Source organism: Candoia aspera, chromosome 2, assembly GCF_035149785.1.
Source record: "Candoia aspera isolate rCanAsp1 chromosome 2, rCanAsp1.hap2, whole genome shotgun sequence".
NCBI lineage: Eukaryota > Metazoa > Chordata > Lepidosauria > Squamata > Boidae > Candoia > Candoia aspera.
This window is the reverse complement of record NC_086154.1, coordinates 87652529-87680430: the sequence shown is the minus strand read 5'-3', so window position 1 is coordinate 87680430 and position 27902 is coordinate 87652529. Positions and strand designations below refer to the sequence as shown.

General features: G+C 39.3%; 2 protein-coding genes across 2 annotated transcripts in view; one reads left to right on the top strand and one right to left on the bottom strand.

Annotated features, from left to right (window-relative positions):
* The window catches only part of NEURL1B (neuralized E3 ubiquitin protein ligase 1B), a 442008-nt gene that overhangs the window by 168628 nt on the left and 245478 nt on the right, over positions 1-27902 (bottom strand). The gene's annotated exons all lie outside the window — the stretch shown is intronic.
* Positions 1-27902, top strand: part of STK10 (serine/threonine kinase 10) — a 79534-nt gene that overhangs the window by 21549 nt on the left and 30083 nt on the right. The window contains exons 2-4 of the mRNA XM_063292395.1: positions 4890-5054; positions 22189-22237; positions 25341-25490. Of these exons, the coding sequence (XP_063148465.1) occupies positions 4890-5054; positions 22189-22237; positions 25341-25490 (364 nt within the window). The remainder of the gene's footprint in view (positions 1-4889; positions 5055-22188; positions 22238-25340; positions 25491-27902) is intronic.

The following is a 27902-nucleotide window of genomic DNA, read 5'->3' as shown; positions in this document are numbered from 1 at the left end:
TACTGGGTATTCTGGAAGATGGCAGGACTGAAGACAACTCTGAAAAGGAGCACTCTGTGTTGTAACTCTATCCTGCAGTTGTCACATGTTTACATATATATGGATGCCCCTTGTTTGTCTGAGTTTCTTAAGCCTCTTCAGTTGAACGGAATAGTTCATTATTACTTTATTATTTTAATTTTTTTCAATATGCTCTCATTTCTAATGAACTGTGAACAGTAGATGTTTTAATCACTTTCCATCTGAAATGAAAGGAAGTTCATTTCCTGACAGAGGCCACCACAGAGCGAGCTGAGGCTTGCATGAGAATATTGGGTCATGGAATGGTTGAGTCTTGGTCCATGGAATCAATTGTTAAGGCATGTCTATAACAAAGAAAAAGCTATGTCTAAAGGTGGCACATTTATCAGGTGAAAGTTTCTATTGAGAGAGAGAGATTTTTCAATATAGTAAAATTATACAAAACAAAAGAGATAGAAAGTCAGAGAAAGAAAGGAAATAAGAAAGAAAATAAAACATACAATTATGCCTTCTGCCATTCTTTCTATCAAGTGTTTATCATCTTAATCTATCCCCCATCCACTTCATCTCTTCTTAATCCTCAAATCCTCAATTCAATCTTTTTTCTTTCTTTGAGCAAAAAAGGTTTCAGCCATAAAAGGTTTCTAGTCTTTCAAAAAAATCTTGTTTTTTTTTCTTCGTCCACTGAAAGTTTCCATTTCTGCTCTAGCTGTTGTCCATCATAATTTGTATGCTGTGAAATCATTTTCATACTTCACTGAACAGATGTAAGTTGAAAAAATGTAATATATTTGCAAATCTTTTGGAAAGCATACTGAAAATAAACTTTGAGCATTGTACTTTGTCCTGAGGGCAAGATGCACAACAGAAGCTTGTTGACTTAATATATAACTTCAGTGGTCTTCAATTTTTTCAGACTTTAACAAATTCAGAAATTGTGATAGAAATGTTCCACCTAGACAATTAAAATAACTGAATTGAATTCATGATGAGGCAGCAGTCACTTTCACTGTAACCTTTCATAATGTTTTTTTCTCCCTCTTTATTCCCTGGCTGAATAGCTGTTCTACAAAACCTGTCCTGTTGTTGTGTAGTTACCGTACTGCTTTAGAAATGAGATAACTGGAAATCAGAATATAGATATGTATAATAGATAACAGGCATGCAAGACAAGCTATTAACATGTTTGAGTTTGGCTTTCCCTTTATGGGAAAAAAACCCAGCCACTGGTGAATGTTAAAGTGAGATTTGTTGCAAATATGAGTCTGGAAGATTTGAGGGATGAATAGACAAGTAATGAGGTAGGGTTTCAGAAGTAGACAGACTTGTGGAGGAACATATAAGCTATCTCCTCTCTGTCTTGTGGGTATTGTTGTGTGATCCAACAGATGCTTCCACTGCAAAGTGTAGGTTGAGCATTGACTGGTTCACTTACTGCCCTGGGACAGGGTTCCACAAATGTTTTTCACGCTAAATGCCCTGATTGATCTTTGTGTGACATGCCAGGGCCACAGTCCAAAAAATAGTGGGTATGGGCAGGCTGAAAACTACATTTGCTTTCATTTTATTTACAATTAAGAATCATTAACCTGATTGTTCTTTGGTAATGAGTTTGATCATTTCACCTTTTGTCATATTAAAATATAATTAAAGTAATAAAAACTGGGAAATTCCTTCAGAGCGCACTGGAGGCTTCTGAGAACTGGAGTCTCAGGCCGTACAGCTCTGCTCTAAGCTTTTGTAATCTCTTCATAAAGGTGAGAGAAAAAGTAGCTTCAAAAGAAAGAGAAACGGACAAAAAGTCAAGCTTTCTTTACTCACTTGCAAGAATGAATCTGACTTTTCTTCTGGCAGAAAAAAATGGGAAAAAACTGACTTAGGATGCTATATGAGCACAGTTCCTGGAGACATGCCAATACATAATCTAGAAAAAGATGTTGTATTTGGAGGGTTATCCATACTAGAAACTAAGATCCTTATTACAGTAGTTCTCTTAAAGTTGGTGCCTAACCAATATCAGTAGGATCTTAGTTTGTTTCCTCCAGTTGGGGGATCTTGTACTTCTTAATGTCATTTGTCATTTGGGGGTGGGACAGTGGTAAGCAGAACTAAGTTCTGCTTCTCCTGAGCCAATAGTTCCGTACGCTGTGGAGGGAGGGAGCAGACCCTTCTGAGAATACATCACTTGATGGCAAGTATTCTCCTGTTCTAAGTTCCACACAGTTCAGCCGGAGTACTGCACAGTACTTTATGACTTTTTTTTTTTGCTAGTACAAACAACACTTCTCTAAAGAGAAGTACAACATTTCAAAAAGAGAAGAACATTATTTATTCTTTCTTTCTCCCCACCTCACCCTCTCTTTTTAGAAAGAGATGGGATGGGGCAAACTCCACTTCAGCCTCCAAAACGCTGCTTGCTAAATTGCAAATCATAGTAGCAGACATGTTTCTGCATTACCACTATTGCCTTGACTCAAGCACACCTTGAATGTTTATGCTGGGTGCATAATCTCATTATAAACTCTCTGCAAAGATTTTCTAAACAGAGACCTAAAAAGAGAAAGCGATAATGTAGATTACAAACAAGCCCTTAGAATTTTCCAGTGAAGCATAAGTCTCTGCCCACTCCTCCCCCCAGCGACACTTGTCACCCGATGAGTACTTTGCACAAAATGCAAGATGGAAAGTACCACCACATGTCTTCACAAAAGAGAGAGTTATGTACTACATTCAGAGGTCCATAGTATACAGAGTATTAGGTAAAGATGTGGAGCATATGGTCTTGTGCTACACTTAAGTAGATTGGTCAAGTTTACTCAGTAAGGCTGTTACTATCTTAGCTATTCATCTGTTTGTGTATGTGTATCTCTGTTTATCGCAAAAGCTTATGCTAAATATCCCTTTTTGTCAACTGGATAGAAACCATCAGTGGATGCATTGCAAGATGCTCTGTAATCACTGACTAACTGTCCCTCTACCTTGGCAGATCACCTGGACACTGACCTGGGAAGTGGGAATCTCTAGAACTGGGACAGTCTAGACCAGCCTTTCTCAACCTTTTGACCCTGGAGGAACCCCTGAAATATTTTTCACGCCTCGGGGAACCCCTGCACATTCAGGCTCAAATATAGTCCAGAAGTTACAAAATTATTATATTCATTTCATATGTAGGCCTGTATATATGCATTAAGCTAAAAATAAAGAATGAAACTTACCTGTTTAATGTGAAGTTGCTCGAATTTGAAATAATTTTTTAAATAAATCGGGATCTCCCAGGGAACCCCTAGTGACCTTTCATGGAACCCTAGGGTTCCATGGAACCCTGATTGAGAAACACCAGTCTAGAGAAACAGATTTCTGAAAAAATGATCATTATTCTGAGCCTGGGCTTTATTTTATTTATTTATTTTATTTATTATTCAAATTTTATTACCACCCATCTCCCCCAAAAGAGGGACTTTTATGCATTGCCATCTCTTGTTCAGGTGTATTTTTCATTCCTCACACATCTTGGTCAAATTAAGAGAGATGTCACTGGGAACTGGGTTCAGATGAATGAGGAAGCAGAACCAGGTATCATCGTTCAAGATGGGTAGGGGGGCTAATGCTGTTCACCACCTTTCTCAAAAAGCTTCCAAAACTGACTGGGATGTTAAGACTTTATACGGCCTGCTGGCCCTTGCTTGGCTCAGTTGACCATATTCAGATCAGTAATGAGATCTAGTTCAGCTTTCTTCTAGTATGCTAATTGGGAGAGCATCATGCTGGAGAATACTGTCTTAAAAGGCTTCATATGCCTAATTTGCTTAAGAATTGAAGCACTGGATGCAGAGGAGGTAAAGTATTAGAGACTTGCTTCTAGAGACTTGAGTTTGCTTAATTTAAAGTACTTCTGTGTCTGTCACCCTTCAGCTCAAGCTATCTTAGAGCAGCTTATAAAAAGAGAATTAGCTTCATATAACCTGAAGAGCACTACATTTTCAGTTTACAGTACAATCCACTTGCAATGTTTCCAGTTTGGACACCCAGTGATAATCATTTGCCCATATACTGTATCTTTGATGCATTCTGCTTTGATTTAATTAAGCTATTTTGAGCCTTTACATTACTCCCCCTTGCCCCCCAGCTCCACTTCCTACTTTGGATGTATTGATGGTGAAGGATTTGAACAACATACCCATTTAGGAATTGTTTAGAATGGGACAGGCAGCCAGTTTAATCTTGAGTTTCACGTATGATGCTTCCCGGTAAGATGGGCTGCATGTGCATTTACATGTACAGAAATATACTTAAGTACATATGCACATTTTAATACATACAGCAGAAATATACGTAAGTACTGTACATATGCACATTTAAATACATGCAGCTTTTACCTACTTACAGATAATCTTAGCACCTTGGCCAGAAACTTCTCAAGGTAGAAGTCTTGCCTCAACCTGCAAGTTACCCACCTGTGGTTTAGACTGTGTTCCACATCTGCATAAGTGGTAATTTAGCAGGTCATAGAGGTGGATTTGACCAAAAAGGAGAAGCATTTGCCTCTTTTCTCTGTAGTCCCCTAGCCATGGCAGTTGGTCACTGAATGGATTTCAGATGGAGCTGCCTTCAGACATAGTAGTAGGATATCTGATTGCTACTTGGACCATCATGGTTAATTTGAGCAATTCCCATAGTTACATATATGTTCTGACATTTCATGACACATTTTGTATGCTGTCATGTACCAATTACATCAGGGTTGTTATTTGATACAATAATCATAACCCTAAATAATTGAAATTATTCTTCCAGGTGTATGGAATAGCACTCATCTATTTGTCACTGGTAATACCTGACATAATGTTCCTTTTTCTTGTATTTTACAGGCCAAAAACAGAGAGACCGGAGACTTAGCTGCTGCCAAAGTCATTGAGACCAAAAATGAAGATGAGCTAGAGGACTACATAGTGGAGATAGAAATTCTTGCTACTTGTGACCACCCATACATTGTAAAACTGCTGGGAGCCTTTTATTATGACAGCAAATTATGGGTAAGAGGACTCTAATGCAGTGTTTTCCAGGTCGTTATAATTCTTCAAGAACGCTAACACCTTGTGAACTTGAGTATGCAAGATTGTGCACAAGCAGACATATGTTGATTCCATATAGCTTGGTCTTCTTGAAGCTACTTATTGAATATCTTCATGCAGTGTATTGCTTATGAGATTTTCTCCATAAATACAGTTTAACAGTTATGTGGAGTTCATATTTGCTTGTGATCTCTGCCTACCATTAATCTTAATTTGCACTGAGATAGACCTTCCTTTTGTGCTTCCAACATTCCAGAACTTCCTTGTGCCTATTTTTCTTATGAACCTCTACAGAAGAACCAGAAATGCATCTTTTTTGATAGCTGGACGTTGTTTTATTCAAACTGATTAAACTCTGGTTGGTTCAAAGTTCAATTTTTTAACCAGATAGTAAGTTATGATTAAATGCTGTCTTGTTTCAACAGGCTATAAGCTGGTTCTCAAGATCTTTAGTCTACAACAATGATCATCCTTCACTAGCACTGACCATAGTAGTTGGGACTTTCTAACTGGAGTATTGTTTAATCTAAACAGGAACTTCTACAACTCAAATGTATTGATCTTCTGAATTATATTGCAGAAAAATGTTCAATGTTTCTAGTACTCAGAAGGAAGAAAATACATTGCAACAGGGAACCTAGACAACTATGACAGGAACAAAATCAACCTTCTGTGGCAGTATTTGTTTGAAATTGCACTCTTCTTAGGTAGAGGAAGTTGCATGATATGTAAATGAAAGGAACACCCCAAGTTCACATAAATATAACGGAAAACAAAATTTGGAGGGTTTGGGTGGGGGTTAGTCATGTGGGGTTTTGGGGAGGAAGACATTTAGCAACAGGAATGTAGTGGGCTATTTGGAAAGAGAGATGATTCACCAACCATCCGCCCTCATCTGATCACCTTCCGTCTTGATTGTGAGCACTTTTTCTTAGAAAGAAACTCAACTTGTTTAAACATATGCCCTATTTTTTGCTTGGGATCTCTTTAAAGCAGTAAAGATTAACATGCTTTCTCTTTCCCTAAAGTGACTGACGTTCTGAGCTGGCATGCAGTTGGGAGCTGTCTAAAAGCAACTTAAAAGATAACGGAGAAGGGACAGGCAAATTCTTGCTCACTCAGTTTTTCATTGGTTGTTGTTTTATCTTGCTCCTAACAGAGGAATGCTTATGCACAATGGCTTCCATATTTTGAGTCACTAGCTGCTTTTGCTGGGTTTTGAACCAGATTCCCACTTTTGAAGATTTTTCTTATCTATCTATCTATCTATCTATCTATCTATCTATCTATCTATCTATCTATCTATCTATCTATCTATCTTATTAGGTTTATTATAGCTGCCCCACTCCAAAAGACTCTAGATTGTAATGTTCATTATATTTCTAATCTGTCTAGTAATTGAAATTCTTCAGCTCTATTTCTTTTTCAGGTATTTTAGCTGCCCTGCCTAAGATTGTTTCACGCATAACCCTGTCTTGTGCTGTTTCTCTGCATGTATGAATGTGGCATCATATCATAGAAATCCTAACAGAGGGATTTTTTTAAAGTCAATGTGCATCCAAACTGTTACGCTCATAGTGCAGCTTTCCTCCTAAAAAAGATTAGCATTGTATGTGAATATGAGGTCCAGCTGCCTTCAGTTACACATTTTAAATTGAATTAAGTGCCTAAATGGAAGTGGAATGTTTATATGTCACCACAGAGCAGTGTTTCTCAACCTCAGCAACTTTAAGATGGGCGGATTTCAACAAGCACCAGCTGGGGAATTCTGGGAGTTGAAATCCACCCATTTTAAAGTTGCTGAGGTTGAGAAACACTAGACCAGGCTGAGTCCCAATAACAGACAAATGCATAGCATCCCCTCTTGGATTTCCTACCACTGTTTCTCCTGGGTCAGGTTGAGTCCGTAGAAGTAGAACCTCAGGAACTGGAAACTCCATGCAGGCCTGGGCTGAGGAGGAAGGCACTTCACAGTTCTGTGGAATCTGCCAGTTCTCTCCAAATGACTTCTGAAAGGTTCAAACGGCAGACTAGACTTGACACACAAGCTCTGGCATGTAGATGCTCATGAATCTTGAAACCTCTGTGAAGTGCTTTATTAATACAGATTATTGTTTTAAAAGAAACTGATTAAAGTAGTGAGTTATGTTAAAATATTATTCAATTTGTTGGTTAAAATATAAGCATTTCTGGATTTTGAAGTGGATATCCATTCTGAATAGGCATCCCTCAGTCTATAAGTTTATCTGAAGAATAATAAAATAATGACCCCTTGGTTAAGATGTTGCTTAGCAAATTAAGGGTCAAGAAAACACAGTTTATATGCACATAGTAGTTATTAAAATGTTAAAGCAACCTCCCCAAAGGAGAAGTCATATATAAATCTTATACAGGTAGTCCTCATTTAGCAACCACAGTTGAGGCTGGCAACTTGGTCATTAAGTGAAGTGATCACTAAGTGAAACCACAAGTGGCCTTATGATCTTACTTCAGCTTTCCTTTGCTTTACAGACTTGCAAAGGTTGTAAATGCAGGCATTGGTCACAAAGTTACTTCTTCATCACTGTCGTATCTGCGAACAGTTGCTGTCCAAGTTAGTCACTGAATGAGGACTACCTGTACAAACCTCCCTACATTAATATTATGAATAATAATTTCATCAGTATAACAACTAATGCTATATTCCTGAACTTATTTATTTATTGCAATAAAGGAGGAAAGTGACACTTGGAAGATGGTGTTTATAAATTAGTCCTCAATGTTGAGTAATTTTACCAGCTGAATTCACCTGAAGGCATATGAGCAGTCAGAATTAAATGTTTGAGCTGTTGGTCTTTCATAGCATAGTTTGCTGCAGTGGCAAATTTGGTTCAGTATCCAGGCATTGAAAGGACAAAGTATGTCTCATGAAATATTAAGGATGATTTATATGGGTTTGGATACCCAAGCGGTTACAATCTATTCGGTTTTAGAGTGCAATGCTAGATTCAATACTGTCTAATTTTTTCCCCACCTGGGGCTGTTTCCACCTTCCCCTCCTCTTGCAACTTGCTATTTGGGTTCATGAGTGACATTCCCACATTGTTTTTTTCCTAGTTGGTTTTTATGTTTGTTTGTTCAGGAAAAATAGGGCATTATGCCTAATGTGCTGATGAATGGAACTCTTGTATTGCAGAAGAATGATAGCAAAATGGAAGCAATCTGTTTCCCCAGGGAGTCAGCCATTTAAATTCCACCTACTGAATACTTGCATGCCAGACAAGCTGTTGACATTTAACTTCCCCCACTCCCCAGTGAGGGCTTCTTTAGATTCTCTGAAGTCACCAAAAATGTGTGATGGTTTTGTGAGATCACATGGGCGCCTAGGAAGTGTGGGGAAGGCATTTGACATTTCTGCCAGACTCAGTTCCTGTTCAGAGAGGATGAGGCAGGGATTAGTGAGCCAGAGCAGAGCAGATCTCCTCACTGTTTATGATATCAGTCACACTGGACATGGGAGCTTTTACAGTCGAGATAGTCAGGCATTGCTAGGCATTTGAAGGATATAGGGTAGATTAGACCAGCAAATTCTGGAAATAACATGGGCTCAAAGTTGCTGCTCAACTTTCTCCCTCTCTCCTACAAATGCACCTACAGGAGTCTCCAGGTTTTAGAGGCTTGGAAAGTTAAGAATATGGTGGGCCTGGTCATATGTTGCATGCCCATCCCTCAGAGATCTGCTGTGCCTCATACGTAAATGCAGAGACAGGGGAAGAAGAAAAAACACAGTCCCTGAGAGGCAAGGTGGGGCCAGGGGACCACAGAGAGACCCAGAGATGGCAGAGGACAGAGGTTCAGAGGAAGCAAAAAGTAAAGTAGGTCTTTCCTCTTTCTCTTTACTCATCTTCCCACCAAGCACTCAGGTTGCTTTCTAAGTCTTTTTTGCAGACTGTATTGCCTTTCAGTAGCTTCACCTTCCTCTGAGCTGCTCATCACAAAATAGCAAAAATACCTTTCACCGCTGTGGTGCATAAGGGCTCAGATGATCTCAGTAGGGGTGGGAATGATGTAGAGAAAGGCCTCTCTCAAGTAACCTGAATCCCAGCTGTTTAGGGCTTTATGGGTAATAACTAGTTCTTTGTATTTCGCCTGGGAACAGCTGGACAACACAAGTATGCTGTAATCTCTTTGCATCCTTCCCGGGGCGGGAGAGAGAAATCACTAAATCGGACTTTATTCCTCAGAAATCATCAAGTATTAATTTGACCTTCAGTGTACGTATGAACAACTAATGCTCCAATAGTAGCTGAGCATGCCCAAGTTATCAAAAGCATGGATTTTCCTGTCTGAAATCATTCCATGCACAAGTAGAAGATAATTTTATTGTTTATTAAAATCCTCATTTTTAAAAAATAATGATACTTTTAGCATTATGTTTGGAGGGTAGGAGGCTGCAAGTTATAGACCCATGATGTCACTTTTTTCCAGCTTGAGATGTGCTAAGCCTATCTGAATGCAAAGCTGATTTATTTTGTCTCCTGCCAAAAATTGCCATGCAATACTACCACTGTTCTCTGGCCGTTTACTTCCAAATTTTAGCACTGTGGACTCTGGGGGGACACAAAAAGGAGGTTGCGTACCAAAGAATGTCCCCCTCTGATTGAAGATTATTGCTTTTCCGTCTCCCAACACATTCTCAATGAATTTATTTATTTATATTTATATGCTGCCCAACTCTCAACAACTCTGGGCAGTTCACAAAAATATTAAACACAAGAAAAAAACAATAATGGACAAAGATGAAGAATAAAAGAGGGCAAGGACGACAAATTGAACAGAAACGAAAGGTCCAAAGGGGGCCTTCCCCCACCCTCACCAAAGGTCTGGGCAAAGAGCCAGATCTTAAAAACCCTTTGAAATATCAGCAGGGTGAGGGCTGCCTGGATCTCAGGGGGAACCTCATTCCAGAGGACAGGTACTGTGACAGAGAAGGCACGCATCTGAGGTCCCAATAGCTAGCATTGTTTAATCAAACCCAGAGCATGCCAACCCTGCCAGACTGAAATGGCTGGGTGGATACTAAGGGAGGTAGGTGATCCCTCCAGGCCCTATACCATGTATGCCTTGAATTGCACTTGGAAGCAAACTGACAAACTGGCAACCAAGGCAGCTCACAAAGCAGAAGTGTTACATGGGGATACTGAGGCATGCCCATCACTGCCCACGCTGTTGCGTTCTGGACCAATTGAAGCTTCCAGGTGGTCTTCAAGGGGAGCCACATTAGAGTGTGTTGCAGTAGTCAAGCTGTGATGTGACCAGGATATAGGTGACTGTCTGAAAGGTCCCTTTATCTGGGAAACAATGCAACTGACACACCAGATGGAGCTGTGCAAAGACCTTCCTGGCCACAGCTGTAATCTGCTCATCAAGCAGGATCTATGAGTCCAGGAAGACTCCCAGATTGCACGGCACCCTTGAATGGGGAAGTGTTACCCCACCCAAGGTCAGAGATGAAATATCCCCAGTTCTGGGTGGCCCAGACATCCAATGCCACTCAATCTTGATTGGACTGAGTTGGAGATGGTTTCTCACCATCCAAACCCGCACAGGGTCTAGGCACTGGGAGAGAACCTTGATAGCATCAATTGATTGGGCTGGGGTAGAAGCACTGCAGCATACTGATGATACCAGACCCCAAACTGGTGGATGACCTCACTTAGCAGTTTCATGTAGATGTTGAAAAGGATTTCCTAGGGCAACCCATGCAAGAAATGTGTATCTTGGTTTAAAGAAAGAAATATGGAAACAGTATCAGCAGTTACATCCTTGTGAACCTGACTTTGAACACATGCCACAACACTTTAAATTCAGTTGGGTGTTTTATTGTGATTGTTTTCATTTCCTATTAAATCTTATCAGTAGACATTATATTAAATGACCATTAAATAGAATCTGGAGTAGAAAGCTGCTTTATGGCTGACAATAAGGCAGACTGACCAGCAGGCAGGTCTTCATTGTTTCAGACAAAAAAAATATGTTCCAGTGATGCCTGGAAATGTTTGAAGGCTAAACTTGGGATATTTTATGTATGAGGTATGTGGTCTTTTTCTGAGCTGTGGTAGGGATTGCTTCATTCAGCTTAAAAAAAGCTCCTTGCAAATGTCAGGTTTTCATGGAAGTGCCTGATATTTTTCTTCTCTTAGTTTTACAGTAAACCATTTTGACTCCATTTTGTCTGTGTGTCTCATTGGAGTTTCCTGCTGAAAGAAAACAGGATATTCTGGCTTTTCATTTAGTTTCATCTTAACTGCTAAGTGAACAGTTAAGGTTCTGCAACATAGACTCTTGAAAAGAAATGTCACAAGAATCAATTTATAGATTGCTTAATCAAGAAATACATTTTAATGCATGGGTCTGCAGTCTTTTTGAACCAGAGGGCACATTCCAATTGTGACAGCATGTTATGGGCACTTTCACAAGATGGTTGCTTGGTGGATGTGGCCAAATTTAACAACAACAACACTTTGCCAGAAAGCAAACCAAGCATTGAGTTACAGTCTCTCACCGTTTTATAGAAGCCTTTTGGAAAATGCAACCGTGATTTGCAGCATGCTAGCTGCTTATTTTTGCTAGCAGTAGTAGTAGTAGACTCACAAAAATGTTTTTATGACTGTTAGCTGCCCAGAGTCACTGGTTTGAGATGGGCAGCTATATAAATTGAATAAATAAAATAAAAAATAAAAAAATAAAATCAGGTGGAGCAGGGACCTTGGCAGGCACATTTTATTTATTTATATAATTTTTGAAGCTAGTTGACTCCATAATGGGCAGCATATAATATTAAAAACAATTTGAAACAGTATAACAAATAGGAAAAGGTGATAAACATCCAGAGAGAGCAATAAAACACACATCCTGAATGCAAAACATTCCCATATGCCACACCCCTCGCTCAAGGCCTGGGGAAGAACTTTTTTTTTATGGCCCCTTTGAATGAGACCAGGGTACAGACTATAGTGCATAGAAGCCAGTTTAGTACAGTGGTTAAGGTGCTGGACTAGAAGCCAGGAGACTGTGAGTTCTAAGCCTCCCTTAGCCAACTGCGTGATTTAGGGCCAATCACTTTATCCCAGTCCAATCCACCTCACAGGGTTGTTATTGTGGGGAAAATGGGGAGGGAGCATTATGTAGGCCACTTTAGGCCATACAAATAAAGGCAAGATCTAAATCTAACAATAGTATAGATCTCTGGGGAGTTACTGTTTCAGAGGGCAAGTGCTGCAACAGAGAAGGCACAATGTCTGGGTCCCATCAAATGACCTGATTTAATCAATGGGACCCAAAACATGCTAACTCTGCCTGATTTACAGGACAGGCAGAAACTAGAAGAGACAGGTGGTCCTCAGATAGCCAGGTCCTGTGTCATGAAGGTCTTTCTGCCCCAGGTCTTCCCACTGGAGACCAAAATAGTAGTGACTTGCGTTTTTCACTTCCAATGGGAAGTATGAAACCCTACCATCTTGAGTACAGAAAGTGAATTGCGACCCTAATATTTTGGACATGATAAGATCTTCTAGCTAGTGGATCTTGAGATAGAGGAAATGCAAATGCCAGGTTCATGGGTCAGAACAGTATTTTTGGAAAGTTGATAGAATTTGCAGAAAGAATTTAGTTCTGGGACAGTTTCAGTAAAGCAAACGGAACACACCCAGTAATATACGACTATCTCTCATTCTGTCTCTGGCGCACACACCCTACTTTTTAGCGTGCTTCCCCTGCGGGATTAATTATTAAGAGATTTGCCAGTTTGTAAGAAAAGCAACCAAAGGTCATGAATTCTTCACACAGGAAGGGTGGTGCCAAGTTTCCAGCTCTAATCTTTGCTTACTCAGCAGTTAAATTGCTATGCCACAGACTTTAAATCTCTTTGCTGAAAGGAGTGAAGACTGTGTTAAGAAATTTGAAAGGATGGATTTTATCTCTTTGGAGAGAAGTCACAAATCTGTCTCCAAAAAAATGCAATGGCAAGCATCCTTTTGAAAAATTCTACTGGTTGCTGAGTCCTAACAGTCTTTCTGAGCACCTGACTGAACTTTTTACATAATGAAACAGTAACACTCCTCTATTAATCAAGGCTGACTTTCAGTATCACGGTGCAGATCTTTTTTGGATGGTATAGATATTTATTTTTCTAAAGGAGTGGGAATGACATCTAATGCACAGCAACAGTGATTCTACTTAGCTTCTGGTATCTAAGAGTGATTCGACTGGGAGAAGCTCTTGTTCCCATTTTTCTAACCATTTTCCCCAACACCCATACAACTCAGCCAGTTCACAAAGCAGTTTCCAAGCTAGTCATTTTGTCTCTTTAAATTCTCTTTTTAAAAAAAGTTATTTCTCCTCATAAAACTACTCTAGTTTGAGTGTGATTAAATACTTATCCTTGAAAACAGTTCCAGGAATATTTTAAAAGGAATTGACAAGTGAGGAAAAAGAGATGGGAAAGAAATGTGACATTTGCCACAACTATGCAGTTCTGCGTTTATAGGAAATTGGACTATCAAGCTTGGCTTGAACTCAGCTGTGGGACCCAACAATGTCATCTCATAAGACTATTTTTTTTTCTTTTTTAAAAATCAGTTTTACTAAAAATTTAATTATGACATTAAGAGTGTGTGTTGATCAGTATCTTTCTCACAAGTGGAAAAAGGATGCTGGAGCAGATGGACAGGAGATATGATTCAGTAAGCCTATGTCGAACTTTGTTCACCATTTTAAGGCTTTACAGAAACCATCTGGTATGCTGTCTTTTTAGGACTTTTTAGGATTAGTGATCAAACACCAGAAGGCAGAAAGATGAGAATTGCCTAGTGCCATTGAGCCAAGGAAAGGAAGGTCATGAGGTTAATGTGCTGATGTACATGAAAGGTTTAGATGAGTTCCAGGAATAACCAGTGTGAACAACCTTTAGACCTTTTCTTCCTGGTTTTTCATTTAAGAAAGGCCACCAGAATTGCTACTTGTGCAGGGAAGTATGTTACGTTTCTATTTGCTCCATAGTAACTAGATCTTGTTTCTTTCTTCTGTTGAATTTGACCACACAACTTGTATACTATAGCTAGCCAAGAGCTTAAAAGGTGAAATAAATGCCTGCTTAACATTGTTCTGTAGAATGAAACACTCTGAGTGTTTAAGTTTGGGATTGGAATGCAAGCTTTAGTACTGGACTTCATATATCTGGAACTATTACAGTTTCTACTACAACTTCAATGGAATTTCAGGGCTGTAAAGAGCAATGGGCATCCTAGCAGTTTAAACTACTCATTTTCCACCCTTGTTATAACATGAACTACACATGTGTAATTTTTCAATTTCTTAGGTTCGCAAAACCTGGCATCCTCCCCTCCACACTTCATGTTCATGCCAGCTTTTCAAAGTTTTGGTCTTATTTTGTTATATTAAATGCTTTGGCACTCTTTTATCTCCCCATTCCTTTCCAGATCTTCTGTTTTGTAAACTAATGGAAGACAGTGTAAATATCGTAAAACAGGTAATATTGGTCCATCTTAAACCGGGGTTAGTCATCTTAGACCTAAAAAAAAAAACTTGTATCAAAGTATTTCCAAGATAAATTTATGCCTCTTTTCAGCAGTGAGTGCAAAACAATGCATTGAAAAGCGGCAACCATAATGTGTATGTATATATGTATGACATATTTATAAAATATATAAGCCACCGCATTCCAGAGGCTCTAGGCAGGGTATGTCAGGCTCAGCCCAAGAATGACAAAGAATCAGTCCAGTCAAACTTCAATTCTTTATTGCTCACATCGGATAGACAGAACCTTGCCAGACTAAAGCTACTCTACCTAACCTAAAGGGAAATAACCTGGCGGGCTCTAGGGCGTGGCTACTCTGAACCTTTTTGTCTTCCCATGTTCCAGCTCTGGACTGTGTTTTCTCTTATCTTGCTCCCCACCTTGGAATGTGCTCTCTCCTTCCTGCAAACCAGCAGTGTTAGTGAAGTCCATCACAACATACAAAGTCAAACAAATACAAAATAATAATAATGTAAACAGTAACAAACAGTAATGGCACAGACCTTCCCTTAGCTGCTTTACCATCAAAGGCTTTCCATAAAAGCCAAGTTTTAACTATTCTCTGGAAGGCCCTAAGAGTGGGGAGTGTTCTTGCCTCAGAGGGATAAGCTGTTCAAAAGGAGGGGAGCAGCAACCAAAAATGTCCCCCTCCTGTTGGACCCCCGATAGGAGCAGACCTTCAGCAGGCACTCCTAATTCAGATGGATTGGGCAGTCAGAATGTATTTCGAAGAGGTGGACCCTGAGATAGAGGAACAGAGAATGTATGCCTTGCAAGTACGGGAATTTAATGTTTCAGCACAAACTCCATCATGAAGGTATAAAACAAATCCACATGCATGAGCACAAGAGCGTCTCAAGTAGAAATGAAACATTTTACCATTCCAGTTCACTCTTGGATGGAAAGGAGGAAGACCTACAGCAAAACAAATGTTTCAGTCCAGGAACTAGAGCAGTTGTATGCACTGCATGTGAAGATAATCACAGACTTCCAATTCAATCGGCCAGTGTCCATTGGCTTGCTTTAAATATTTCAGTGGTACAAATATCTTGCTTGGCAATTTACAGTGTACACTAGTAAGAAAACAGATTATCTGGAAGTGGTAAATGAAAATGGTTCATAAGCATGGCTGTGTTTTAAGTTAAGATAAAGTCTCCAAGTTAAGCTTGACTATGTCATGTTCACTGTTTCAATGTGCACTGTACATCGTAACGTTTCACATGCCATGGTGCTGACGCGCGTTGCTGTTGGGAGGGAGCTGCTGGGAAACCTTGTGCCAAGCTCTGTATCTATGTTCGTTTCAATGGAATGTGTTTGGGTTATGGGCTCTGCTCAAGGACTTTTCCCACAGACCATCAGAAGCCGTTAGGAGCACCTGGGATTGTGAGCCTGGGAAGATTCTACGGGGGGAGGGATCTCGTTTGTACCGAGGGTTTTTTAGTTTGCATTTGGCGCGCTTTTCCCATTCTCAGCTTTCTTTGTACTTGCATACTATTCTTAAATAAACCAGATTTTATTAAGCTCTTGCTTGTGAGTCTGAGAGTGTTTTAGAATAGGCAACCTTTACAGACTAGGTATGTACTTTTCTTGGCAACAGTTCAAATGTAGTTTGCCATTTTTCTTTGGGGGTGCTTTTTCAACTTCCCAGTCTAGTCTACAGCTCCTCATGATTTCCTATACAAGTCCTAGCCAGGTCTGATACTTTCTGAGCTTTCTGAGATCAGCCAAAGTTGACAATGAGTTGCTACTTAGCTGGACAGGCTATGTTTTAACTACAATATACCAAAGAGGGATGATCCTGTAGTGCCTGGTTTTCTTAATCTACCACATTTCAGGCTTTTATGAGGGGAACAAAATGTGAATGACACTTACGTTATTATTCACTACAGGTCACAGACCCACCGAACATATCAAAATAAAATTCAGTAAACTACTAAAAATGACATAAGAACAATTGCAGCAGCACATAATATAACCAGCAAGCAATCTCAAATTAATTTACTGTTAGCAGAGCATGAGTTCTCCAGGCTGCAGATGCAGACAGTAGTGTTTTGGGATTTTTGTTTGCCGAGGAGCTTCACTTGAAAGTTGTATGATCATCCAGGGAATGGCTTAATGAGGCATGTTAGTAACTCTCTACAAATATTTCTATAGAAATTGTAGTAGAATAAAACATGGGTGAATTATTCAATATTCCCAGACTTGACAGGGTAAATGCTTTCTGCATTAAGGGTTTTCTGGAATCTGCTTTCCAATATGTCTGATGGCAACTCTCAAACTAGAGTAATGCAAAAACCCCGTGGATTTGTTCCTGGTACAAAAGTGTAGAGGATTATTGGCAACGAAGAGAAGGAATGAATATGTGGCCATGCCCAGTACAGGACCAATGCATATAAAATGTTGTGAAGTCTCATCTATTTAATACATATCACCACACTATCCACATTCCTTTAAATCATGTTTCAAATCTCAGAGAGTTGTACTTGGCAAAATGAGCAGGACTTAGATTTGGCAGTTTTTATGAAGTCTTCCTTTGTTTGACTATGCTAAACTTGCTTTAATGCCCATACTGCATCCAAATGCTGGGAAACAGTACCACCAGTACTGACTAGTGGATCAGAGGAAGCCCAGGAGACACACAAGAAATAGATGCAGGGTGCATGCGGCATGTGGCCATAGGATGCTGACCTCTAAAGTACAAGATTAGGCATATGAAAATGTAACTGTAGGCATCCTGGAGTTTTTCTCAGTGGTCAAGTAGTAGAAGTTTCAGATCTTCACTAAAGCAGTACCTTGGAAAGTAAGAGAGATGGAGAAAATGAGAGTAATAACAAGATTTCCTTTTGGAATAATTCTTAGCTGGCTGTTGTTCTGGAGTCTTAACCCACTAACAAATGCTGTAGGCTACCTATGATGGTTTCTTGATGGTCAACTGATAGTTCTGTTCTTCTGTTGGTTGTCTTCCTGGACTTTTTGTTTAGGAAAAACATTGAATTTCTGTCATGTAGTTATTAGAGCCACATTGATTTATTATTAGCAAAGGAAGAAGTACTCCTAACCAGCAGTCATATGACTACAGTAATAGAGTGTACATAATCTCTTGTGACAAAGAAATAGATCTGAAAGTAGTGATACAAAATATATAGGATTTTGTCACAAAATGCTCTTTGGAATCTTCTGCTTCCCTTTCATCCACTTGGCCAGTGGAGAAGGACATCTTTCTTTTTCTTTCTCCTTTTCTTTCTTTTGATATGTATATTGTGCATGTACAAATGGATATGTGTATGTACAGTACTTGTAGAATACGTTCTCCTGAAGTAGTTAGAAAATGATTGACTGTGTCCCTGGCTTGCATGGTGAGACCTTAGGTTTCTGTGCTTTGGCATTGCATAGAAGATCCGATACATTTTGTAACAGTGGTTGGAAGAGAAGTTTTGTACATGAGATGAGAGGATCTCGCAAGGAGCTGTGGTAACCACAGAATCCATGCAAGAGTTTTTGAAATCTAGAACACTTCTAATCAGTTTAAGCTATGGGCAAAAATACTGAGTGAGCACAAAGTTTGAGATGGGGTGCCTAGAGAAAAGTTAGCTAATTTCACTGTTGGATTTTTAAATAAATTAGCAGTCATGCACAAACAAATCTCATCTTCTGCATCTGCTGAAATAAACTCTAATAAGAGTAAGCAGGATCAGCAGATGGCTCTCTGATTAATTTGCAGTAGAAGCATAAGATTTCCTGATTCCTAGTTATATAACAATAACAAATAATTAAAAGATTTTCCTTTATGAATTTACTTAGTAAAAGGAAACACTTGGACCAAAAGTGCCTTTGAGTTTCAGAGAACTTACATACTATTCTGGTGATGTTTGCATATTTCTTGCTTTAGCACCTATGCAGAACTATCTCATTCCCATAGTGGAAAAAATCCCCAAGTTATGTCTTTCAGGTTTTAAAAATATGAAGTTTTTTAAAATTATTTTAAAATATTGGGGAAGCTCTCTTGTGGTATTTATTTTCAAGGCTGCCCCCTGGGGCCCATATCAATCACCTAAGCAGGTGTGGGCACCCTTGGCTGCATGTGCTCTGTAGTACTCCTTGCAGTATCCAGATGCCCTCCCAGAGTAATAGAACTAACACTTCAGGCCTTTTTTCATTTGGGGATGTGAGGGCATAATGGGCAAAATGGATGGTACAACCCTTGGAGGCTTAAAGCACCCATAAAATAACCCCAACCTCCCAAATTGGGCTGACTTCTTTTGGATCAGATGTTAAGTGGTAAAATGGATGCTGTAAGTCTCTGCAATTCTTTAAAGCATCCATTATACCCCTTAACCATCCTTCGAACCCACAAACCAGGAAAAATGTCTGATATTTTGGCCTGCTCACTCCTGTGCCATCTCCAAGTCTCCAGCCAAGTCCCCTGGGACTACCCAGGCAAGGCAGAAACAGAAGAGCATCTCCCAGGTGGGAAAAAAATTGTCCATCCCTACCCAAAGCATCCTTAGAAAAGAAATGGCAGGTAACTACAGCCTACTGTTTGCATAATACTTTTCTTTTAAGGTCAGTAACTGCATTGTAATGGTTGTAGTTTAAATTCATTGTGCATAGATATTGGGGTTGGGCAGCCCCTAAAACTAGTAAATAAATAAACAGTAGTAAAATGGTGTCACAGTCATATGAATAACAGTATTCTACCAATGGTCCAGAATAAATATATGATATTCTGATATGGTAGCAAGAGGCTATTGTAAATGATCTGGCTTGTGCCAGGACACACTGTCAAGAAAAGCACCCTTCCTCCTTCCTTGACTTCCCTTATTGATGGAGAAGATCTGTACTGAAGGTGCCACCAGTCATTGGAAAACATGTACAGTGAAGAGTCCCAATTTTGTAGAAGGTTGTAACCATATACAACTCAACATGTGACTACTTTACAAACATCAAAAGTAGGGCTAAAGCTGAGAAGCACTGAATAATACATTGGAAATGGATTCATACATGAATATTGAAAACCTACTTGTCACAACTGAAGTTTTCATTATTACCAAAATCATTCAGGGTATGTGGCAAAGAATGAAGATCAAACTATTGAGTCCCAGTATTGAAAAATGTGTGATAGAGTAAGCTGATACTACTCTCTGGAAATGCACTGCTATGAATACTACTAAATGCACACATAAAAAGAGCATAAATTTAACTCTTGTCTCTTCCAAGTAATAATGGTGGGGACATAAATTTGTACAACTGTTGAAAGTTCACTTGATAGATCTACTTCCTTTCTTCTGGATATATGTATTTATGTTACTTTATTTTTTTTATCTCTATATTGCTGCTTCTCCTAGAGGAGACCATAGCAGTTTATAAAAGAAGGGCAAAAGTCTTAAATAAAAGCATCACAAATCACAGTGCTTATAAACTGTTTTAGACAGTTTCTCTGGGTTTCCAGGTAGTCTCTTACCTAGGCATTGATTGACCCAGACCTGATTAGCATTAATGAAGTTGCTGGAAATTATGTTCTCTAATCAAGTTGGTCTAGCTGATTCAAATTTGTTTGTAGAGATAAACAGTCTAATTAAACAGAACCTGAAATGTCATATACGGTCATTTAAGGTCCTCTAAGGTGCATATGGTATCCATCCAGTTCATCTTCGGTACTCAAAAGTGAATTCTGAAATGATAACCAGATAGGAATTTTTAAAGGAAGATGTTTTCGCAGCTAATGGATTATGTTCTTTAATTCTATAATTTTGCTTTTCCTTTCCTCTGAGAGCTTTAAATGTTGACTGTCCCGAAGTTCACCTAGTGAGTTCCAGGATCCAGCTTTGAATCTGGATCTTCATAGTTTATTTATTTATTTATGAAATGTATATAGCCATCCAACTCTCATAGTTGCAACTTTGGGCAGTGTACATGAGCTAAAACCCAAACAAAAAAACATGATTATAGGTTAAAAAAAGACCATACAAAATCAAAAGAAACAAACTCCATACCCAATATATCAAACAGCACAGCTGGGGTCAACCAGACACACACTCTACCTCCCAGGAGATGGCCTTATCTGTCATTCTGGCCAGTATCTGGGGTGGGGGGGCGGGAGGGAGAACAGGATTTTAAAGCTTTCCGGAAGGCTAACCGAGTTAGGGGCATTTGAAACACATAGCAGAGGGGAGATTGTTCCAAAGGACAGGCACTGCCACAGAAAAGGCAGATACCGAAATTTACTCCATTATAGTATCTCACATATTGGCACAAGAAAAGCAAGGCAAAACATTGAAAACAATGTTGGGATTCATGAGCTTAACTGGATTTAGGTAGAAGGCATTCCTATTCCTGCTTGAAAAATATCTCAATATTACTTGAACATAAAAATGATGATGGAAGTATCATACCAGTTCAGTGAGTTCAGAGTAGCTGCTTTTGTAATTTTTTTAAAAGAATCATGTTGGATATGATCATGCCAGGTAATTAAAATGCAAGCCTGATTGGGTGTGACTAAGGGGAGGGCACTAAGGAACATATTTCGGAAGATGTGATACTGACAAGCAAGAAGATTCTATGAGCAGAGGGGATGGCGGAAGCTGAACGGCAGCAGAAACACTGAAAACTGACTGTGGCTTTACAGTAAACAGTTGGACTGTTTCTCCCTCCCTCCCCCTCCCACTCCAAGCATTTTGAAGGCAAAACTGTGCTGAGAATGGGCAATCATCCAAGCAACATAAAGCAGGAAAAAATCCAAGTAATATGGTGAATTGTCTGGTGCTTCCAAGCTGTTACCACATCAGCCCTCAGCTATGGCCGCTATCTCATTCTGTTGTCAAGTTCAAGTACCTTGCTTCAAGCTGCAATCAAAATCTGTAAACACATGGACAGACAGTGTGTGAGCCTTAGCCATTTTGGACAGACTGAGATACGCAGGGATTGGAGGGATTCCCCACCCCCACCCCCCACATAACCCGAAAGGAACAATTCCTGTGCACTTGAAGCCAAAGCCATCACAATACTGTTCCAGTCTAACTCTGAGACAACCTGAAGTGCTTTGAATCTATTAACAGCTTTGAAACAAATTATTATTTCTGTTTACCAGAACTGTAAGTCGGTCTGCCTTGATTTTACACAAGATCTTTCCTTTGTGCGTAGGAGGAAAGATCATCTCTTTAGTTACTCTTGCATCTGAATGAACATCTTAACACCTTGTTACAGTATTTCAGAAGTAGCAAGGAGTTCAGTTCAGCTGTGACAAATGTTACTGGAAGTGCAGCTTTGTTTGGGGAAGAAATAACTGATTCAGATTTTTGTGGTTGTTCATTCAGTGATTCAACTTTTTTGTTATTGTTCATTTTGTGTATTATGCAACATACGTGTATATTATACCCAATTTATTTGTTGTTCATTTTGCATATTTTACCAAATAAAATGTGTATATTATATAAAAATAACTTTTTCTCCTTCCTCTTCTCCTCCTTCCTCTTCCCCTTCTTCTTCTTCCCTCCTCCTCCTCCTCCTCCTTTTTGGCAGATTATGATTGAGTTTTGTCCTGGTGGAGCAGTAGATGCTACTATGCTAGGTGAGTGCAATGAAGCTTCATACTGTCAACCTTTGGAGTAAATAAATAGGTACTAATCTCTGCTTATACAGTAGATCATTCCGTATCCTGTAGGATATTACAGCTTGTGCCTACAGGTATATGACTAAAACATTCCTATAATAGCCTGACAATAATCATATAGCTATACAGGAAATTCAGGAGTAGGAAGATGTATGCCATTACGGGTTATTTTCACAGCTTTTTTTAAAATACAGCAAAGCAGGCAAACATATGGATGTTGTGCTTTATTTCTGAAATCAATCTGGGAGTTATGACTTCATCATGCAGAATGGGAGATGGCCAGTGGTGAAAAAAGAAAGAGCAAGCCTATTTAAAGAAGTTATTTTAGTGATGTGGCTTAATTTTCTCATCTGATATTCCAACCTGCAACTAAGGCTGGATTTTCATGATCTTCCCGATAGGAAAGAAAGGCAGTTTTGTGTTCTTCAGGATTTTAACTGCACAGCGTTTTTCACAAATCACCTCTAGGACAGAAAATGTGTTTTTAAAGGAAAGCAAAGCCAAAGAATCAAGCCATATTTCAAATTCCTAAAAGTTCAGCAGCTACACTTACGGCAGGGGGTGGTGACGTTCTGCCTGCTTAGGAGAGACTTGGCATAGAAACCGCAGATCGAAACTCCTAGACTGTATCTCCCAAGAAAGAGGGGAAAACCTTAGTATGAGATTAGTCATTGTAAAAGACTGATTCTCATCATGGGAAGTGAATTCCAACTGTGCCCTTTACTTTCATGGTGAGTATTTCCTTTGGTCATTGCAAGTCTTGAAGACAGCTGTTATTATGGAGAGGAACTGAAATCTGGAAAAAACTCTCATAGCCAAGTTTTGCTATCTCTGGAAACATTTTGAAGAAATATAATGCTGGCAGAATGGAACATTCCCCCTACCCCTTCAAGCATGTCTATCCTTTAAACAAATAAATGAATCCAACTTCTCCACTGGAAATGGGCAGATAAGAAACCAACACTGAAATGGGAGCTTTCCTCCTTTAGTTAAGATATTTTGCTCCTGGAAGAATGGCTGCCCTACTTAACAATTCCCTCTTGGATTAGCCCTATTTGGCATTCATATTGGGCCATGCTAGTCAATGCAAAAGATAGGAAATATTCTTAGTGTCTTATCTATTGTGGTTTAGCAAAAAAAATGAGGAAACTAATTTCTACTAAAACAACTGTAAGTTAAGGCCTTCCTTATTTTATTATTAGTCATCTATAATAACCATGCCTTGGAGAATTAAATATTTATTTATATAAAGATCCTTATCTCTCCTTCCAATGAAAGCGTATCTCTCGGTATGCTAAACAGCCCTGTTGGCTTTCAGCCTTGAAGACCTGTTGTTTTTTTTCTTTGGCATTGGGCCAGAGTTGGATGAGTCTATCCTACAAAGCTTTTGGAATTTGGCATATATGTGGTTGGCCTTGATTATTTTGTACTGTGGTATGTCTTTGTGTGTTGTCTGGTTTGTGATTATTTTCAGTTTCTATGTTTTTAACCCATGTAAGCCACCCAGAGTTGCTGTTTGCAAGTTGGGCAGCCATATGAATCCTTCAAATAAATGAAGTCAGTACAAATGTTAAACTGTTTTTAAAAGGAACAGTGCTTAAAAAAATCAACAATTACAAAAAATATATAATTATAAACTAAGCAGGAGGTTGCATCTTCTAAAGTTTATGTTGCCTGTAGAAAGAATGCCTTTCTAAGAAGTAAAGATTGACCCACCCATAGTACTACTCATACCAATTCCTGCTAGGTCATTCAGAAGACTACCATGATTTATGGTAATTAATGTGACTGAGGGATTGAGCAGGCAATCTTGTTGTCCTCAATCTTGTTGTCCTCTTCACCTTTACTAGGGCCTTGATAGAATATATTTCTTTCAGCTTAGAATAGCTGCACTGGATGACTCTCTTTGGATGCTAATGGTTGGCAGAGTACTTTTTTGTTTGTTTGTTATCCATGTCATGGCATAGGCCTTAATATGGGCTCCAGGCTATCCTCCAATGGATTTTCCAAACTGTTCCTCCGACACTCAAGCCTTCGCCTGTTTCATTGCCAGAGCTCCCTATCAGGGAGACTCTATCTGTTTCCCAACTGATTTCCCTGTTCCAGACATTAATGGAGGCTTTGCTAGAAGTGAAATTTCCCCACAGCAACCAGGAAACCATTTAGATCTATGCTGTCCCCCCATATTCATATCACCATCTTCTTGTCCCGAGATAAAAACAGGAGAGGAGCACAAGGAAAAAAAAAGTAATTCCTGCTATATGGGCCTTTTGGACTGCCTCATGATAGCCACAGACATCAGGGCCGCAACTAGGGGCGAGGGGGAAATCAGGGCATGTGCCCTGGGTGCTGTGCTGGTGAGGTGCCAAAATGAGTGCTGGCAGGGTGCCAAAGTGAGCGCTGGGGGAGGCACCAAAATGAGCGCTGGGGGGGTGCCAAAATGGGTGCAGAATCCATGTTTGCCCTGGGTGACACAGACCCTAGTTGCAACCCTGACAGACATGATTTAATCACTGGGCTGGATTCAGTGTCTTTTCAGCTATCAGTAATGTTTTCTAAGCAGAGTGCCATTTAGAAGCACCCCTCCAGTGAAAAAAAGAGAGAGGCTGTGCATGTGTGTGACAAATGAAACAGTGCACACTTTTATACAGTATCTAGTTTTTTCTGATAGTGATGGCATTTGAATTTTTACACTGTAAAGCTGGTGTTTGTTTGTTTGTTTATTTTCTATTCCACCTTTATTATTTTTATAAATAACTTGCTCTAATTACTTTAGGTCTGAATATTGTAAACTCCAGATTCTGAAAATGAAGATGATTTATTTAAAGCTATGTTTAGCATGTGTGGTAGCTTTTACATATTAACATGAGTTACCTATATTTAAGAGGAAATAGGCCATGGTCCCAAAATCATTTATTTCAGAAGTTGATCATCTTCAGTTGTGCTTTATTAGTCAACTAATTAAGCCTTAATTAGCTGTCACTCTCAATTGTGTGCATACTGCGGCTAATTGAAGCTCAGAAGAAACTGAACATGAGAGGCTTTCCAACTGTTTTTACAGAGCTGGATCGAGGCTTGACTGAATCCCAGATCCAGGTGATTTGTCGCCAGATGCTGGAGGCCCTGGACTATCTCCATGGCAAGAAGATTATCCATCGAGACTTAAAGGCAGGCAATGTGCTGCTGACCCTAGATGGAGATATTAAACTTGGTGAGAAAAAGTACTTTGCTCTTGAATGAGAAATAATTGGTATGCGAAAGGTTGCTTCTTGTATTCAGCAGGTATGAAAAGTAGATGGAGTATTTTTTGTTCTAACAGTTGGGGCTATTTTGTAAAATCAACAATTAGATAACTGTGCATACTTAGCTATTAAATAGTAGTCTTTTGCTAGTTTGGTCTTCCTCCCGCTTTTTCCTCTGATCAGAATCTGTTGGACTGGAAAAGAGGAATTTGCTGAATGCAATCCAGCAGCTTTTATAATTGACTAGAAATCTGAATTTTCTCTCAATAAGTCCTTAAAACACAGTCTTGTATTCAGAAGCAAGTCCCACTACTTAGTGGAACTAGCTCCTGAATAAGCATGTGCCGAATTGCAGCCGTGGTGGGCTTTTATAATGTTATTTTCCCTGACAAAATGCTAAAAAACATTAACAGGAAGTGTATTTCTCGGAACAAAAAAGATTAAATGTATTTGGTCATGGGGCCAAAACTGCATAGAGAAGTCAGAAATAATAGAAATAAAATTCTTCTTTCTTCAGACTCAGAGTACTGTATAGATTAGTTCTCTCTCAGGGACTGACAGGTTGTTTATAATCCATATAACTCAGAGAATGTAAATGAAGTTTAAGAGTGATTTTAAAGCTCATGAGCAAAATGAACATGAAACAAATCTCTGGCACCAGATGGTATCCATGTAGGACTTTTCAAAGAACTCAGATGTGAAATTGCTGATCTTCTAGTAAAGGGGAAAAAAAGTGTTGGGTCAGGGTTTCCAGGACCAGCCTCTATATCCGAGGTTGCCCCAGGGAACAAGGATGGAGGCTTTATTTAAGAACAAATGTCATGGCACAAGAATAAATGGACCATTCTCACAATAGAAAGAGAATTTCCTAATAGAAACCTCTAAGGACTGTATTGAGCCTAAAGCTTTTAAGCGTGGTCATAAATGGTGGTGGTGAGCAGAGATGTAGTTTAGTGTAAGCTGGTATGAATTGATGCACATTTTTAAAAAAAAAATTAACCTCTTTTTTTGACTGAGGTTTTGCTGAGTGGGAAATAGACATAGTCAAGGAGTCTCTGGATGCCTAGCTTCATCTTCAGAACTTCAGTGCTTGCTGCTGATCTCTTCCCCCCCACCCCACCCCACCCCACCCCACCCCACCCCCCGCTTCCAGGAAATTTGGAGTGTGCTGTGGGGTGGAGTCAGTTTAGCAACTTTGTCATTTTATGAACTTTGAGGAATGTAACACTGGCTACAGTGAGAAAGTCACAACCACCAAAGAATTTTCTTCTCTTACTGGCTAATACAGTATCTCTTTGTCCAAAAGGCCACCCTTTTCCATGTTGCCACATAAGGGTAGCTGTTGTTCTGATGTTCTCCTTAGACTCTTAGGATTTTTACTTGCTATCCCAACTCTTAGATGTCTAGAAATGGTTCCTTGGGATTAGATGCTGTTGTGTAGAACTCATTTCAAAGATTCTCCTTTATAAGTAGAAGGTTTTGACAATTAACTCTAGATGGAAACCCTGTTTGCAGAGCAAGTTAGGTATTGGGCAGGTATTTAGAAGAGGTTGCTATAATCACATGCCTCAAGAAATCAGCGTTCAGGAGCAGAAGAGAAGTTTAGCTTTTGCGTTATGTCTGGTGTCCTTTAATTACTTCTAATTCCAATGTTCTCTGTCAAGCTGTCTTCCCATCATCACTATCTATTCATTTCCAGGTTTGTCCCATCTTAGTTTGTTCAGGATAGAATTGTGACAGTTGCAGTTCTGCTAAGAAAAGCATCCAACAGTGTGTGGATTCTCTGGAACAGCAGTTATAGGATCCAAAATTGTACAACAAAGACTCCTGCACATAGTTGATAAAGAAATTAGGGTCCTTAAGAATACTAACAAACAATTAACTGACAACTAACTAACTAACAAAAGCAGAAGTCGTAGGTGTAGGAATGTAAGGAGATGCTGAAAGCTACTTTTGAATTCAGCATTTTTCTTATTGTTCTGTGAGGAATTGTGTATAAATGAATGCATGCTATTCTTTGGGAGTTCTGGTGGGAATTGGCATCTTTTCTATATGAGTGGAGAAAATATAGTTTATTGGTGTGGAGAAATGAGAAGGCTCATGTGTCTTGCTTTGTATCATCTTTCTAGTGGAAATTTCTGGGAAGAGATGGAAATAAAACATAAAATGGAACTGTAAATTACTGTAGGAAACAGAATTTAAATAGCAAAGCTGTGAAGGGTGTGTTAAGATGTGGCTGAGCTCTGTGACGTTGAATTGTTTCCCTGTTATAGTAAAGCAGAATGCTGCCCTAACTTGTTGGGAGATTTAGAAGGGCTTTCCTTACTGTCCCTGTAATTATGGTTAGCTAAAAAAAGCAAGTTAATCAGAAATCTAGGTTA